The sequence below is a fragment of the Corylus avellana genome, chromosome 8 (genome assembly GCF_965113065.1).
Source record: "Corylus avellana chromosome 8, dhCorAvel1.hap1.2, whole genome shotgun sequence".
Lineage (NCBI taxonomy): Eukaryota > Viridiplantae > Streptophyta > Magnoliopsida > Fagales > Betulaceae > Corylus > Corylus avellana.
This window is the reverse complement of record NC_142497.1, coordinates 2,647,555-2,665,587: the sequence shown is the minus strand read 5'-3', so window position 1 is coordinate 2,665,587 and position 18,033 is coordinate 2,647,555. Positions and strand designations below refer to the sequence as shown.

General features: G+C 36.0%; 2 protein-coding genes and 2 pseudogenes across 5 annotated transcripts; 1 reads left to right on the top strand and 3 right to left on the bottom strand.

Annotated features, from left to right (window-relative positions):
• Positions 1-215: 215 nt before the first annotated feature.
• On the bottom strand, positions 216-1,715 carry LOC132164348 (glucan endo-1,3-beta-glucosidase-like). The gene is made up of 3 exons (XM_059574847.2): positions 1,622-1,715; positions 906-1,291; positions 216-770 (listed from the first exon to the last, which is right to left on the bottom strand). Exons 1-3 carry the CDS (start codon positions 1,677-1,679, stop codon positions 216-218), a joined length of 999 nt encoding a protein of 332 aa, XP_059430830.2. The 5' UTR covers positions 1,680-1,715.
• A 299-nt stretch (positions 1,716-2,014) lies between these two features.
• On the bottom strand, positions 2,015-3,409 carry LOC132163850 (glucan endo-1,3-beta-glucosidase pseudogene; annotated as a pseudogene).
• A 3,006-nt stretch (positions 3,410-6,415) lies between these two features.
• Positions 6,416-9,514, top strand: LOC132163847 (glucan endo-1,3-beta-glucosidase-like; annotated as a pseudogene).
• A 1,852-nt stretch (positions 9,515-11,366) lies between these two features.
• Positions 11,367-16,779, bottom strand: LOC132163589 (zinc finger CCCH domain-containing protein 55). Of its 4 annotated transcripts, none has more exons than XM_059573932.2 (9): positions 15,456-16,779; positions 15,033-15,221; positions 13,238-13,417; positions 13,055-13,155; positions 12,609-12,866; positions 12,381-12,516; positions 11,991-12,192; positions 11,818-11,898; positions 11,367-11,728 (listed from the first exon to the last, which is right to left on the bottom strand). In XM_059573932.2, exons 1-7 carry the CDS (start codon positions 16,448-16,450, stop codon positions 12,006-12,008), a joined length of 2,046 nt encoding a protein of 681 aa, XP_059429915.1. In that variant the 5' UTR covers positions 16,451-16,779; the 3' UTR covers positions 11,367-11,728; positions 11,818-11,898; positions 11,991-12,005. The 4 variants fall into 4 exon arrangements, with proteins under 4 accessions (XP_059429915.1, XP_059429914.1, XP_059429917.1 ...); XM_059573931.2 differs by having other exon boundaries at positions 11,818-11,864; XM_059573934.2 differs by having other exon boundaries at positions 11,367-11,723; positions 11,818-11,864.
• Between the last annotated feature and the right edge of the window lie 1,254 nt (positions 16,780-18,033).

Below are 18,033 nucleotides of genomic sequence, written 5' to 3'. Positions count from 1 at the left end.
AAAGAACAATCATGCAAAAATCACAAATAAGTTAGAACTAGAAAATTTAACTTGAGAAGCAGTGCATGTCGACAGTAAAGGATAATGAAGTCATCATGAAGGAAGGAACAAAAGGTGAAGAGAGTGGGGACAATTATAAGCTCATAAGCTACGTTATTATTAATCAAAATTTAGGGTAGCTTAATTTATACATACAAACCAAATTGCTCTGCTAATCAAGAAAAACTAGTCTGCTGGTACTTGGGTTGCTTGTTTGGGAAGAAGAGACCAAAATTTCTCTCAGTTTCTTCAGGGCCCTTTTGGTTTTCATCAAACATGGCAAACAAATAAGTTTCTAAATATCCAGGCCTCTTGGGAGTCCCATTCTTGGAGTATTTAATCAAATTGCTATAGTAAGTCCCCGCATTCTCAACTGTTGCTGCTATTCCGCCTGCAGACGGCCAACCGCTCTCCGATACAACAACACCCACGTTAGCTCCGCCGACCTTCTCGAGAGCGGAGTAGAGGGCATCCATGCTTGCAGCAAAGAGATTTTGGTATTCAAAGTTGCCATCTCGTACCACAACCCCTGGTGAAGTGAATAAGGCATAGTTAAGGTTGATGGTTTGTGTGTTACTTATGTAGCTAAAATATGGATACACATTGGCAAGAAGTGGTGCTCCAGTTGTGGCGAGGAAGGCAACGATTGGATTGATGTATGAAGTAGCAACTTCACTAAATGAGCCTGTTGATGGAGGGTATGAACTTCCCAACAAAGACATGTCTATTACCTGTTAGAATATAAAGTAAACAATTCACCCCAATTTCAATGAAATATTTCACGTGAGGGGGAGGGGGAGTGTTATAATTATATCGATCAAGTAAATAATCTTCAAATTTTAGGATAAGTAGTGAATTAGCATTACCGTTGAAACCTTTATTTCTTCAGATGCAAGAGAAGCGTGAATGTTCTTCATGGCTAGTAGAACATATGGGGCCATTGGATCATTAGGCTTTATTTCATTCCCGACAGCAATGTATCGAAATCTGACATCAGGCAAGTAGGCCTTTATGTTTGTCTGGACCCAATCATTTGCGGCGGCAGCGTTGTTAGCAAGGTTTTCAATGTCATTATTATAAACGCCGATAATAAGTTCTATGTTGGATCCTCTGAGGGCCTCGAGGGTTTCTGGATTTGGATTAAAAATTCTCATCCTCTCGATACCATTTGCTTTATACAGATCTATAACTTGAGCAGGAGGTGGCAAGTCATTGGCAATCTGTCCATAACATACGCCCACCGATTGTGCAGCTGCATCAAAGCAAACCCAGATCTTCATCACAAAGAGTGGAGTACATGATCTATATGAGATGTTCAGATCACTTCAACCTAGCTATAGAAAGTTTTTGAACATCAACTTAGTACTTCAAGCCATATGAATACTTGTACTATATAGTAAGCATGTACGTAGTCTGAATATATATACATACATATATGCATGCTTATGAAAACTAAAAAAAATATATATTAGTTTTGATATCATATTAAATCACCAGTTGTTTCAAAAACTTAAATTGATAAAAAAAAATGATAAATTTTATAGTTTGATCAAATACTTTTACAAACTTCAAGCATATATACCTGATTTTCCTAGTCTGGTTATCAACAGCCCTAGAATTAGTAGCAATATGGCAGCCATAAAAGATTTCTTTCTTGTCTAAAAGATTAAAGCCATGAAAAAGAGGAAAAAGGAAAACTGATGAGATGTAGAGGTCTCCGTAGGTAACCCTATTTATAGAGGCCCAGCACATTCATTAATGCGTAACTACTAATTTACATTCATAACCAATCCTTAATTCATATATATATAGATTAATTTTGTTTACAATTTTACAAATTGGAGAATCCTAGGTGCTCTATAAGTGTTCTTTTGGTGTTTTCCTGATCTGTGTGGATATTACTTTATAAAAAATAAAAAAATAAATAAAAAATCAACTAATAATATTTTTGAAATGAATCTATGTCAATACATAATTAAATTCGTATATTACCATGGAGACTGGTCAGCTGGTACTTGGGTTGCTTGTTAGGGAAGAAGAGACCAAAATTTCTCTCAGTTTCTTCGGGGCCCTTTTGGTTTTCATCAAACATGGCAAACAAATAAGTTTCCAAATATCCAGGCCTCTTGGGAGTCCCATTCTTGGAGTATCTAATCAAATTGTTATAGTAAGTCCCCGCATTCTCAATTGTTGCTGCTATACCGCCTGCAGACGGCCAACCGCTCTCCGATACAACGACACCCACGTTGGCTCCGCCGACCTTCTCAAGAGCGGAGTAGAGGGCATCCATGCTTGCGGCAAAGAGATTTTGGTATTCAAAGTTACCATCTCGTACCACAACCCCTGGTGAAGTGAATAAGGCATATTTAAGGTCGATGGTTTGTGTGTTACTTATGTAGCTAAAATATGGGTACACATTGGCAAGAAGTGGTGCTCCGGTTGTGGCTAGGAAGGCAACAATTGGATTGATGTATGAAGTAGCAACATCACTAAATGAGCCTGTTGATGGAGGGTATGAACTTCCCAACAAAGACATGTCTATTACCTGTTAGAATATAAAGTAAACAATTCACCTCAATTTCAATAAAATATTTCACATGAGGGGGAGTTATAATATCGATCAAGTAAATTGTCTTCAAATTTTAGGATAAGTGGTGATATAACATTACCGTTGAAACCTTAATTTCTTCGGATGCAAGAGAAGCGTGAATGTTCTGCATAGCTAGTAGAACATATGGGGCCATTGGATCATTAGGCTTTATTTCATTCCCAACAACAATGTATCGAAATCTAACATCAGGCAAGTAGGCCTTTATGTTTGTCTGGACCCAAACATTTGCCGCAGCAGCATTGTTGGCAAGGTTTTCAATGTCATCATTATACACGCCGATAATAAGTTCTATGTTGGATCCTCTAAGGGCCTCGAGGATTTCTGAATTTGGATTAAAAATTCTCATCCTCTCGATACCATTTGCTTTATACATAGCTATAACTTCAGTTGGAGGTGGCAAATCATTGGCAATCTGTCCATAACATACGCCAACCGATTGTGCAACTGCATCAAAGCATACCCAGATAACAAATAATCTCAAACGCAAAACTTCATCACAAAAAGTAGAACACATGATCTATATGAGATCGATGTTCAGATCACTTCAACTTGCTATAGTATTGTTTTTGAACATCAAATTAGTACTTCAAGTGTATATATATATTAAACAGATAGGAAATGATAAATTTTATAATTGAATCAAATACTTTAACAAACTTCAAGCATACCTGATTTTCCTGGGCTGGATATCAACAGCCCTAGAAGTAGCAATATGGCAGCCATAAAAGGTTTCTTTCTTGTCTCAAAGATTGAAGCCATGAAAAAGAGGAAAATGAAAACTGATGAGTGTAGATTTGTAATGTAGACGTCTCCGTATATAACTCTTTCTCTCTTTATATATATATATAGAGAGAGAGAGAGAGAGAGAGAGAGAGAGAGTTATGTATGATTCATGGTTCACCTCATGCCCGATCATTCATGTATGATTACTAATTCACATTCAAAACCAATCATTACGCTTAATTCATATTTATGTTGTGATATTTTCTTTGATCTTAATTGAACATATATATATATATAGATTAATTATATTTACAATTTAACAATAATTAGATTATATTTATTATTCAACTTATAATATATTTGAAATGAATCTATGTCAATATCTTATATAAATTCGTATATTACTAGGGAGAGAGTAATTATGTTGACTTATTTTAAGTATAAATCTAAAATTCCTTAATTAAGAGATTCAGGCAACCTTAGTTAACTATGAGACAAATTCATAGTATATATGTATGAGAATGGTTGGCATGCTGCATTTGGATTTTATTTAGTCTATTTAGGATCGATCTTTTTCCTTTTATGAACGTGATTTGGATAAACTACACTTTATTCCCTTTATCCTTTTATGAATGTGATCTATCCAACATGCTTCAAATTACCCTTGTAACTTGGACCCCAATTCTTAATTTCAGTTTGTTAATTCCATCTAAATCAGAGTTAACTTGGATGGAAAACACATTATAATTAGGAGTGACAATTCGTGTTCATGTGTCAAGTTCAGGTCGTGTCGAGACATGTGTATAAGACTATATAAGTTAACCATAATCCGACTCATTTAATTAAACGGGGCAAACCCATCAACTAAACCTCTAATTTTGTATTGAGTTCGTGTCGAGTTCGTGGGTTATGTTAAAAACTACCTACCTTTATGCCGCGTGTTAGGTTCAAGTTGTGTCAAAACATGGATATAAGATTATATTGGTCATCCATAACCCGACTTATTTAATTAAACGGGTTAGACTCATTAACCCTAATCCTTTAATTTTGTGTTGGGTTCGTAGATTATCTCAAAAATTGTCCGCCCTAATTATAAGTTAATGCACACCCAAGTTTTAATTCAAGATAAAGATATTGCTATGAGAAATGCTAAATAATATATTTTTATCTCATAACTATTACATAAGGCTGAGTCGGTTACAATCAACTCCTAGATATTTAAATTTAATTATTGGTGACTCGTGATATATATTGAAATGGGAAAATCTTAAACATTTAATTAATAACGGATAATATTTAATTGAAAACTCCACCATAAAATTACCCTAAAAAATGTAGAGGATGCTAATCTAGAATGGTTAAACTAAATAAACTATTTCCCTTCACCACCGTTTTAAGTTTTTCAAACAAAAAACATAACAATTAACAAACAAAAGCCATCCGTTGTGTATTAACAAATCCAATTACAAGGCTCAGCTCAACTGATTTACTAGGTGTTCAGGTTGAAACCATTAATCCCTTATGCCTCTTGAACTGCTACTCTTTCTTTTCTTTTCTTTTTTTTCTTTTTTAGAAATGATCTGAGTGAAAAAATGGAAGATAAGGCCCATAGATTCAAGTATCAAACCTCAAAAGAGGAATATGCTACTCATATTTCCACGTCAAGGAGCGTTGGAGTAGGACGCATTACTCTCAACCTCAAAAGGCTATTAAACTAGCATTTGGTTGATGAACCAAACCCAAGTATTGATTATGATTTGTTGGGTGAAATAACCTAAAGACCGAGAAAACTAATTATATGATAAGGACAATCTACTTGCCTTTAAGTAGATAATAGATGTCAATGTACCCTCGAAATTGGAGGAAATTTTTCTCATTCAGTTTATTAAATTGGCATATATGTCTTAGAAAATATGCGATTGTCACATTCACTTTTAAAAATACATGTGAGAAATCCTAATAAATTACATGTGAGAATTATTTACTATATGGACAAATATCAATTTAATAGGATGAGTGATCCTCCGATTCAATTTGAAAGAAAATTTTGTTCACCCAAAGAATGTTATTTCATTTTGGAAATGTCATAATGGAATTTAGCAACCAATTCAAAATACTCATATCTCCATTGATCACCTTCATTTCGAAAGAGAGAGATTTTGAATTGAGACCGATTTGTAGGGCTAAACTGTAGGGATGGTAATTCATATTCGCATGTCAGATTTAGATTGTGTCGATGCATGAGTATAGCACTATATTGGTTAATCTTAACCCAACACATTCAATTAAACGGATCAGATCTCTCAACCCTAACTTGCTAATTTCATATTGAGTTCGTGTCAGGTTCGCGGGTCATATTAAAAATTTCCAGCCCTTATGCCGCATGTTAGATTTGAATTATGTCAAGACATTGGTATAAAACAACATGACTGGTGGAACATATAGGGCTATTGCATCATTAAGCTTTATTTCGTTTTCGATAGCAATGTATTGAAACCTGACATCAGGAAAGTAGGCCTTTATTTTTCTTTGGACCCAATCAGTTGCAGCAGCGGGCCGCGGCATTGTTGGCAAGGTTTTCAATGTCTCCATTAGAAACACAAACAAGAAGTTCTATGTTGGATCCTCTGACAGCCTGAGGGGTTTTTGGATTTGGATCAAAAATTCGTATCCTCTTGATACAATTTTCTTTATACAGATCTATAACTTTAGCTGAAGGTGGTAAATCATTGGCAACCTGTCCATACCATATGCGCAACCTTGCATAATTGATGCCACTTGGATTTATTAAGAATCCTAAAAGATTGCCCAAATCCCAACTTCTCATAAACACTCCTCAAAATATATAAAGTAGTTGTTATTTTTATATATAGTACATCAAAAAAAAATTAAAAAATTAAAAAGCACATCCAAAACACAATTACAAATCTTGAGTACATGTCACATGAGTTTTTACCTTTTGTGCCACTTATCAACATAAATGTAAGCAAAACGATTGATGATTTATCTAAAGAATGACACTTGATTTGTGAATGCGCATGCATGAGGTTATGATTTTTCAATTTTTTTTTTTTTTTTTTTAGGAAAGTATATATATCCTCTCAAATTACTGTTAAATTGACAATCTTCTCCCAAACATTTAATTAGAACAATTTTTTCTCAAACTATCAAAATATTGCAAATGTCCCTCTCAATGCATGTAAAAGGACAAAAATTACCCTAATTGTTTTTTTGTCAAAAAGATTATTAAAAAAAAAAAATACCCCTATAAATTCGAAAATAATAATAATATTAATAATAATTTTTTTCTTTAAAAAAAAAAAAAAAAAAAAAAAAAAAAAACTCCCTTTTTTTATTTTTTAGTTTTAGTTTTAGTTTTAGTTTTAATTTTATTTTATTAAGGGTATTTTCGTCATTAAGGAGACATTGACAATTTTTGGTAGTTTGGAAGGGACATTGTTGCAATTGAAAATTTAAAGTAACGTTATGAATTGAGTGGTAGTTTGAGAATAATATTTGGACTTCTTTTTTTTTTTTCTTTTTTTTTACATTGTCTCAACGATATCATTGTCTGGGGTTGATTTTGGGGGACTTTTTACACTGGTTGATGGAAGAAAAATAGTAAGACAAGTAAAAGTAGAAAAGAAAACAGTAGAAAGTAAAAAATAAAAATAAAAAAAGAAAGCACTTAGTGAAAGTGGGGAACTCGCATAATTCATGACATTTGATTTTTGTCTGCACCAAATCATCTTTGTAAATTGCTGTGTGATTTCGTTTGATGTCAAAGGGTCTCTAAATTTTTCAATGGTAATAAACATGCAAGTTGCATCTATATATATCTATATATAGACCTCTACATTGCAAACCTACTCTCATCAGTTTTTCTTTTCCTCTTTTTCATCTCCTGGCTTCAATCTTTAAGACAAGAAAGAAACCTTTTACGGCTGCCATATTGCTACTTCTAGGGCTTTTGATGTCCAGCCCAGGAAAATCAGGTATATATGCTTGAGGTTGGTGGGTGTTTTTTTAGTTTGCATTTGCATATATCATATATATAATATGAGAAATCATACACGCATTTTCAAATGCATATTTACTATGATGTGGGAGTAAAAATTACTATTAGATTTTTGATGATCACTATTAAATTTTTACCTTTTTAGATTCAATGGTAATTTTGACTACCACATCAGAGAATGTACATTTGGTAGTGTGAAAGTAGGAGTGCATGTATTTATGCTCGCTATTATGTAACCAAACTTGGGCATAACTACTTCTAGAGTTCGATTCATAATTGCTAGAAGTTATAATCTTTTAAGTGGTATGCCCAAAGAGAAATACTGCTCAGAAAATCATAATCAAGTATATGACTGAAACAAATGCTATCCATCCGTTTGATAATATTTTTTTATTTGAAAATGTGTTTTGACGTGACATAAAGACATGAAGTAGTTTTGAATGCTCTGTATTTGAAGTTGTTTGTCATCTGGGTTTGCTTTGATGCAGTCGCACAATCGGTCGGCTTATGTTATGGACAAGTTGCCAATGATTTGCCATCTCCGGCTGAAGTTATAGATTCGTATAAAGCAAATGGTATAGGGAGGATGAGAATTTTTAATCCAAATCCAGAAACCCTCCAAGCCCTCAGAGGATCCAACATAGAACTTATTATTGGTGTTTATAATGATGACATTGAAAACCTAGCCAACAATGTCACCGCTGCAACTAATTGGGTCCAAACAAACATCAAGAACTATTTGTCTGATGTCAGATTTCGATACATTGCTGTCGGAAATGAAATAAGGCCTCTTGATGCAACAACCCCATATGTTCTATCAGCCATGCAAAACATTTGTTCTGCTCTTGCATCAGAAGAAATTAAGCTTTCAACGGTAATGTTAAATCACCGCTTCCACTAAAAGTTTAAAAACATTTACTTGATATTCTAACACTTCTCCTTACGTGAAATATTTCATTGAAATTTGATGAATTGTGGAGTCAAATTCGAAGTGACGACATCTGCTCTGATGTCATGTTAAATCACTACTTATGTTAAAAGCTTAAACTAATTAGAAGAGATGAATTTAATCGTTTGCTTTATATTCTAACATGCAATAGACATGTCTTTGTTGGGAAGTTCATACCCTCCATCAGCGGGCTCATTTAGTGACGTTGCTACTTCATTCATGAATCCAATTGTTGCCTTTTTAGCCACAACTAGAGGACCACTTCTTGCCAATGTGTACCCATATTATAGCTACATAAGTTACCCACAAAGCATCGACCTTAGCTATGCCATATTCACTGCATCGAAGGTTGTGGTAAGAGATGGTAACTTTGGTTACCAGAATCTCTTTTGCTGCAACCATGGATGCCCTATACTTTGCTCTCGAGAAGGCTGGCGGAGCTAATGTCAACATCGTTGTATCAAAGAGCGGTTGGCCGTCCACGGGCAATGCAGCAGCAACAATTGAGAATGCGGAGACTTACTATAGCAATTTGATTAAATTCTCCAAGAATGGGACTCCTAAGAGGCCCGGATATTTAGAAACTTATTTGTTTGCCATGTTTGATGAAAACCAAAAGGGCCCTGCAGAAACTGAGAAGCATTTTGGTCTCTTCTCCCTGCCGGTGTTGTTTGTTGCTGTTTTGTGTTTTTGTTGTTGTGTTGTAATCTTTTTGTTTATTTGTTATAATTTTGCTGTTATTTCCCTGTATTTTTTTTGTTTGGTTGTGCTGTTTTTCTTGTTTTCTGTAGGTTACTATCTCCCAGAACTGATATGGTTTGACCTTGTGGGGGAGGTTTTTGATGCCGGTGGTTGTCTTTCAGCGGCTCCTTTTCAGTTTTATGCAGCGCCATCCCTGCAACTTTCATTTCACAGTGATTGTTGCATTTACTGCATAAGTCTCTTCACCGAGATTTTATGCACTTTAGAACCACCTTGTGCGGCCCAGGAACAGGCCCGGCTTGTTTGTGGTTTCTCTAAAGCCATAGATGAAACCATTGCCTACTGTTTGATCCTTTTGGATCATTCCCTGTATTTGGTCCTTTTGGACTTTTCCATGTATCTCTGCTGTTTTAACTGTTTGGGCTTTGTTGTTGGGGTGCCCACCCTTTTGTTGTTGTTCGATCACATGTAACCCATTTTCCTTTATTTGCTTAAAAAATTAAAAAATAAATAAAAAAAAAGTACCAATTGATCACCAGTTTCGGTTAGCAGAGCAATTATTGAAGTCATTTGTGAGCTTATAATCGCCTTCACTCTCTTCACCTTCTGTTCCTTCTCCACGATGACTTTGTAATCATTTTCTAAGTTCAATTTCCTAGTTCTGAGTTATTCGTGATTTTTGCATGACTGCTTTTTGGATATTTTGATGGAATCCATGAATTCTATAAGTCGTCATACTAGTGCTGCTCCAAGCACTACTTGAATCAAATTTAATTGAAATTCAAACTTTGGCAAAACATGTTCCACATTGTCTTCACATGACTATATTAAACTTGCTTGTCTCAAATTTTTAAAAGTCACATTAGCATTATAGGATAGTGATAGAATAAAAGTGTTTTCAAGCATAACTCAAAATAATAATAATAATAATAATAATAATAATAATCTTATATACTACACCACTATCTAATTATATTGACGTGATATTACTAATCTACCATTGATTTTTTTTTAAAAAAAAATAGAAGTTGATCTAAGGGTCCATTTGCAATGCAATGTTAAGTCAACATTATGTACTTGTATAAGAGCATGCTCTCTTTAAATGGTATAAAGCTTTTTGGGATAAACTCAATAACAAAACTGTGCAAACTAATACCCAAAGCGAACAATATCATACCCTCAATTTTAACCCTATGCTATAAGGTAAAACTAAGATTTAAGAGTAGAGGATATTAAAAAAGAATTGGAGAACATTTTGGGGCTTGGCCTAACTAGTTCTACTCCTGCTAACTCCTAATTTCGTGTTGAATTCATATATAATCCACGTGTCTAATATTATTTAGGCAAAGAAGGGTGGGTAGAGGGAACCAAAAAAATCAAAAGGCAAACACAAAACAAAACTCACATCCACATGATGTTCGCATTTTGCTAGTCAAGTTAACATCAGGCCACGGAGAGCCAATGCAAGTGAATAAAGTGATGCAGACAGCATAACCACACAGGCGGTGAACGCTTTAGCAGAAGCCAAGGATTTGGCCATTGATATACAGTCCTGTAATGTACCACTCAAGCTGTGGTCTTCCTTGTGCTTCAAGATGTTGCCAAAAAGTCACTCAAAACTAAACACTACTTTTATCTTACTAATGGAAGAGAAATTACACCAATTAGTCAGACGTTAAAAAGATAAATTGCCCACATAAAGTAAAAAGATTACAAAAAACCCTTAGCTATAGCACAAATATAACTAGCGTTTTCCATAAACCGATGCACCTAGTCTTGCATGCCAGACCTTTGAAAAAATTTCACAGCTGTCAAGAAAAGGTAAAGCTCTATTTCAACTCTCAAGTGTAACTATGGAAGTTATATTTCCATTTGGTACTAAACCACTATTTTTAAACAGCAACACAGTTCAAGCCAGGCCCAATTGACCTCTATCTAGAGCGAGAGCATAAGTTAGGTCAATGTCAGAACAGCGGGGATCCAGCATCCATAAAAACAAAAGATGCAGAAACAAACATTCAATAAGTTGAAAGGGAAAGGAGAGCGATGCTCTGATACCCCATAATATAATGTCAGCACCCATGTGCAAAGAGTTGCCCTTCCTCAACATGTGGGCCTAAAAAACAATATGAGACAAAAAAGAGTTCCTTAAAGTAAACTTTAACAATCTAGATTGATGGGAGAGGGGAGGGGGGGGGGGTAAGAAAACCAGCTTTTTCTCCACTGATCAAATTCATTTTCCGTACTCTCCATAAACCAGAATAGCTGTCATACTTCTCTTTCAGCTCCTCTAAATTTTCTTTGTTTGCTGATAAAATAGCCTCTTCCAGAAATTTCAATTATATTAAAAACTTATCTCACAAGAAAAAGATGGCAAAAAGAAAGAAAAGGTGTAGATGACACTAATAGAAATTACAAATCCTTTGTTCTGCTCTAGTCTGTGGTCCAGAAACACACCTACAGGGAGTGTACAAAAGTAGAAAAGCGAAACACCCTAATCTACTCACAAGTAATTCATCTGTCCTAATGTATGAGAATATGTATTTGCTGTTAGTAGTATGTATTGCCGACGACGATGATGACGACCTCGTTGAGATCTTCTCTATGGATCTACTCTTTGAAGTAGGTATAATTCTCCTATACATTTTGAGGATTTTTTTCTTCCCTTATACGCTTCTCTACTTTTCTGCCAAAATATAATCATAAAAAACCATTTGACTAGAATTGTAGTTTTAATTCATAATAGAATTCAAGAAACCAAGGAATATATCATACCCTAGCGAAGTCAATCCCTGCTGCCATGCTCACCCTTATTACAGAACCTGCATTGCAAAAAGCTTCATGCCAATATAAAACCTAAGGAAGAAAATGTAAATCTCCACTTGAATCAACTACCCTACACTCTTATGGCTATAGCAGGAGATAAAGGAGTTTTTAGTGAGAAGCACCTTGGCATTTAGAAATTATTGAGAAGCTTTGTCACTGACAAAAGTACTGGGCAGTGATAAGATAATTTCATCAGAAGATTGAGAAATTGAGAATGCAGAGTTCTCATTAACCTCCAACATCGCAGCAGAGAAACCAGAGAGATTATCTCCAGCTGATTTTGTAGGAGAAGGCAAAAGGCTATCAGGAAGGACCTGCTCTAGACTGCTCTCATGGCCAATGTAAAGGGGAAACAAATAAAGGAACATAATATCAGAGAATGAGAAGAATTCAATTTTGCACATTTTAAAGGGAAAAAAAAAACTATATACAACTCAAATAAAGTCCTGTGTTATGATTGTTATCGTGGCTAGCCTCTCTTTATATGACTATCAAGCTGACAAGCTCCATACCTTTTTGGGAGATCATACTCTTCAACATGGAAGCTTTCCTCTTTGCTGTTGGCACTGCCATTGTTGTGAATACAAGCTGGATTCACTTCCTGCTGAAGCAGATGCTCAGCAGCTGCAGCAGGATTGCCACTGTGACCTGCAAGAACAAAATGCATCTCAATCACTACCAAACTCCTACATCTCTCACCGATATAAGACCAAAGCTCTAGCTACCATCATATAGCTGACCTTCAGCAACTTCTTCATTGATGCTATCAGATGGAAGGATAACATTTTGATTGATGTGAGCATGAGGCAGAGAGGTTAAGGGAACATGAGAACCAACAGATAGACTGCGCTGGTGATGGTGTATACGTTCATCCAAGTCTGGAAGTTGCAGATTCATCAGTCTTCTTCCTTGGAGTTCAATGGCTTGCTGCAGTTCAGCCTGGTCCTCTAATTTTCTCCTCAATAACATCTCTTGTGTATTATATAACATTCTTGCTCCTGTAAAGATTTGAGATTCAATTAGATTAATTTCATGCTACACCTGATTCAAGAATTAAAAACAAGAAGAAAAAGTTCATAATTCATAATGAACAGAAAATAATCCAGTCTTTCCTTATCCAAGAACCAGAAAAGAGGGTAAATGCAAAAGAAAGCTGGGGGAAGAAGCACACTTGCTGTTAGCTTACCAAGGTGGTCATAGGGTTCTCTGGAGTCAAGCCCAGAGGGGCTCAAACAAGGTGAAAACTCTCCCCTCTCTAGTTGCTGTTGTTGTTGATGTTGTTGCCTCCTGCGCTCAATCAAAATATAAAACATCAAAACAGGGAGTGGAAACATAAATCTAGATAGCACAGGAGTAAAAGTTCCCATACTTATCCGGAACTTTTCCCTTCTCCTTGTAGGGCTTGACAAGCACACGTGAATCACAAATAAAATGAGGATTCCCTTTGGCCAAAATGAGCTTCACAGTTTCAGGGTACACAAATGTAACAAATCCAAACATTCGCTTCTGCTGGTAAGGAATCCTCACATCTTGGACTGGTCCAAAATTGCTTCAGAAAGGGATGGGAAAAAATATAATTAGATTCCTCAATTTGACTTTTAAACAGTGCAAATAAATGCATGCATGAATATATACACTTAGTTACATATCTTTATTCACATGTCTTATGCTACTTTAGGAAGATTCAGACTAACTTAATAACTTGAAACAAAACATCTCTTGTTAACACTCTCAAAATCAAGCTTTACAATTACTCAAGAATGATTCCCTTTCCTGAGGATGCTGAAAAATATTTTTCAGCATTTTCTCCCGTAGCACACATTCTCCAAGAACAGCATAAAAACAGAGAACCCTCATCAAGTGAAAATGGATGTCCAACACATAAGTCATCTAAAGGAGTACTTCCACTAAAAAAATCAACTCCATTCTGGAGAGGCAAACATGTAAACACCCTAGCATTTGTGACCTCCATAATCTAGGACATGAACTGCAATAATTCATCTTTCATCTACAATCACAGGTAAAGCCTGTATTTTTTTACTTCACCTTCAAAAGATCTATCATTTCCCCATTTTTACCAACCATCTATTGTCAAATAAAGAAAGTTTAACTGAACTTTAAAATGTTTCACATAACCACACCGGCTGAGATCTCCAGTAGGTTCTTTAAGCAAGTGCATGTGATTGACAGAGTCAAATAAACCAAGTGACCAATCTCTTGCAAAAAAAAGTGACAAACAATGCAACTTTTTAAAAACTGTACACATGGCTCAGATTTCTGTTCAGTGCAGCTTTAACTAATTCAAAGGAACGTTTCAGATATCAAACAGAAAAATCAAAGGAACACTGCATATATCAGATGTGCAAAATCTGGATAACAGCCATAGTATTTGCAAAGTTCAAACTACCTCTTGAGTGAACTTCAAAAGTAAAATTTTTGTTACTGAGAACTATTAGATATCGAATAAATGACGATAAATTAAAACCTAAACAATGTTTTAGGGCTGACTATCCTATCCAGGGGAGCACAAGTCACAACCTTTTGTAATTCTATTATGAAAGTTAAATCACAAGATGAGACGCAAACTTCATCCCTTATAGGTGAAATTTTTAAGACAACTGCCAGGGAGAAATAATTGCAACATGAGTTCCAAAGAACAGCATTACTGTTGATGCTGTCCTTGAAATGGAAGGTTACCCTTAAACAAGCCAAAAGTCCAGCAAAGAGCAAGGATATTTCTGCTTCTCTATTGGGCAAGGTGAGAGTCATACCAGGAATGCCAACAAGGTAACATTAAAACTAGCATATAGTGTGTCAAGACTGGGTTCCATCCGCAAAAATATGGGCTAACAGCTGCGATGTTCTATATAGGTCAAAACCCTGAATAGTGATGGCAATAGTTTATACACCACCGAGGAATTCATGGATGTCTCTGAGGTATCAAAAACTCCCAAAACATGCTTAGTTTAAACCCTCAAAAGTCCAAAGGTGAAAATTGCTACTACAAAAGGCTGCTATCACACTCATAATTTGACACAAAAGATATTGAAACACAATGCATATCAATTAATACTGCATATGGCAACTTAATTCGTGTTTATGAAATAAGGGTGATTTGATTCTTATGACAACAGTTGTTAGAAAGTGAAAGAGTGGTACGTTACCTGAAGTACTCGGAAACGTCTTCATCTTTAAAAGTACTGTCAGCTGGAAAGGTCAAGTAGATCTGCCTCGAAGCGGAGTTCACCTTTTCTGCCGATGCCATAGCCAAAAAGTCATTCCTTTCCGGTCGGCAACGGCCAAACTTGTACAAATCTTCCCCCATCATGAATGCTGCCGCCGCTGCTGCCGCTCTACAATGCATCACCAATGCAGCCCCAAAAATACATCAAGAACCATTACAAAACCAAAACAAACTAAAGATCAATAACCCTCTTAGTCAAACACACAGAGACAAGGTTGAAATCTAAAATGGGTCATCTCCAATGTATCAATCGAAACCAAACCAAACTCGAAATCAATAACTTTCTCATGTTACAAACACAGACAGTAAGTTAAAGAAGCAAGATGGGTCATCTCCAGTGTACCTCTGGGGGTCATTTTGCTGCTGCAGGAGAAAATTCATGTACTTGTTGTACGCTGACGGTGACGGCCCAGCCATGAACTGCTGCGAAGCCAATCTTTGCTGCTGTGCAGCCTTCAATCTCATCATCTCCTCGTGCAGTTCCAACTCCTCCAGCTTACTCGGGGAACCCACAATGGGACCATGAGGACCATCCACCGAATCAGCAAACCCACCGTGGACAAACTTGCAATTGCTGCCATTCTTGCAAAACCCTCTGGCAAAGTAAAGGCAGGGCTTGTACCCAGTTCCCAAACCGGCCTCTTCCGACCCGAAACACACGTCATTCTCCGAATAGCTCCTTCTGTGAAAATGGGTGTCCCCATTGTTGCCAGAATGTGCCCAATTGTGTCCTCCATGACCCAATTCGAGCATTGGAGCGAGAAAATCTTCGTTTTTGGATGAAGACGACGATTCGTTGAGGAAAGAGAGGTACTCGCTGATATGGTGCTCATCCAGGAGGTCAGAGTTAGTGCCACTACCACTCTCAAAACCATTTTTGTGCTGTGGGAACGAACGTAAAGGAAGGGAGCCAGCCCGAATATTATCGTAGGAGAGCAAAGGGCTTGATTTTGGGCTAATGGGGTTGCCCGGGAACCCAGAAACTGCCCAGGAATTTAAGGAAGGAGAAGATGGGTTTTTCGAAAAGTCAAAGCCGTTTGGCAGTCTCGGGGAGGAGTGGGAAAATGGGTTGGCGCTTGTTGGTCTAGCTATGGGGTTAAGAGGCGAAGGAGAGGAAGGTGTGGAGGCCGTGGACGATATGTTTGAGGAAATCCCCAAGTGGGTTTTGGCTTTGAGGATGAGAGCGCGCAGATACGCCTCCGACCCAAAGGCCAGGCGTATCAAGTCGTTCTCCCCAAGGTCCTGTATGAGAAGGTAACCCATGATTTTTGAGGCATTCTCTGGCTCTAAAAATTTTATCTTTGACAACACAATGTTTGTGGCTTCAAAAGGATCCATTTTTTTTTTCTGGGGTTTCTGGTTTTGGGTTTCCACTTCTAACAGAGAAGCAAAACAAAGCAAAGCAAAATGAGAGAGTGGAGGCACCCCTCTCTCTGTGGTTGGGACTCAGTAGGGTTTTGAAATATATCAAGCGGGCTTGGTAAAGGTATTTACCAGTAAAACACACACACTACTCTCTCTCTCTCTCTCTGAGTATCTTTCTCTTTCCCTTTCTCTTTGTCTTTATGGGGTTTCTCTGTCTGTAATCTGTCTTTCTATCAGAAGAGGGAGATAGCGGTAGATTTCAGATCTACTTCCAAAGGGTTAAGGAGGGTTAAGCAGCAGCACACCCGCTTGTGTTCATTTGTGTGTGCAAGTGTATAAGCCATATACCACCACTGTATACGATACTATTACTATACCAATATACCAATATATAACGAAGCTTTTTCTTTTCTTTTTTTTCTTTTTCTTTTTTTTTTTTTTTTTTTTTTTGCAAGAACATGAAACCCTAGTTCAACCAGGGGCCCACCAACGATTTTCTTTTTATTTTATTTTTTTCGTTTTCCCTCTCTTTTATTTCCTGTCTTATTATAAGGTTTTTCGAAATAGTATTATAGATTTGCAACGATAAAGTCTTCTTTTTTAAATAGGCCAGTGGAAATTTTTTTAATTTTTTTAATTCAGACTTTTGTTTTTAGGGTTTAGGGTTCGTTTTCAATGGTTGAAGACCATGTCTCATGAAACGAAAGTCATAAATTTGAATCTCTTCTCCTCTTTTTGTGTAAGAGTAAAAATGCAATTGCGGTTAGCGGTTAGTGACTAAAGCCGCTAACCGCAACCGGCTAAGCGGTTAGTAAATTTTAGTAATCGCCTATGCTAACCGCTAAGCAGTTAACCGCCTAGTTAGCGGTTAACCACATTCTACTAACCGCTTGTTTTATTAATCGCTTTTTTTTGCTGTTTTTGTTGAACTTTTTTTTGGGCCGATTTTGGGCTCACTTTAGAAGTTTTTTTACGTTTTTTTTTTTTTTTACTTTTCATTGCCATTTTAGCATTAAAAATTGTTATATACCAAAATATTTGTTAGTCACCTTTTACTCAACATATAATACAAATAAAATTACAACAAAAACATCACTTCACTACACAACATACAAATAAAACACAAAAAACTTCATAAACTGACATTCAACATTTTCATAAAAATTCAATCAACCAAAAAAACCCATTTCAACCAACATCATCACAAACAGAGCAGCCCCAAATAAGAAAAAAATAGTACTACTGTACGTGGATCACTTTTATATATATATATATGACAAACAACTCAAAAGTCGTTTTACCTTAATGTCAAGCAAAAAAAAATCATAATAATTCATTATATGCCTTTAGAACATATTATATATTTTTTTTAAATACATGTAAAAGTTACCTATTCTAAGGATAGCATTTTTTTAAAAAAAAATTGGGTTAGAGATAATTCATTCAATTCAGTATATTAAACTGATATTTGTCTTTAGAATAGCATCATTTGTGTTTTTTATTTTTTATTTTTTATTTTCTCTTTTTAAAACAAAAACATAACGACCAATCCAAAC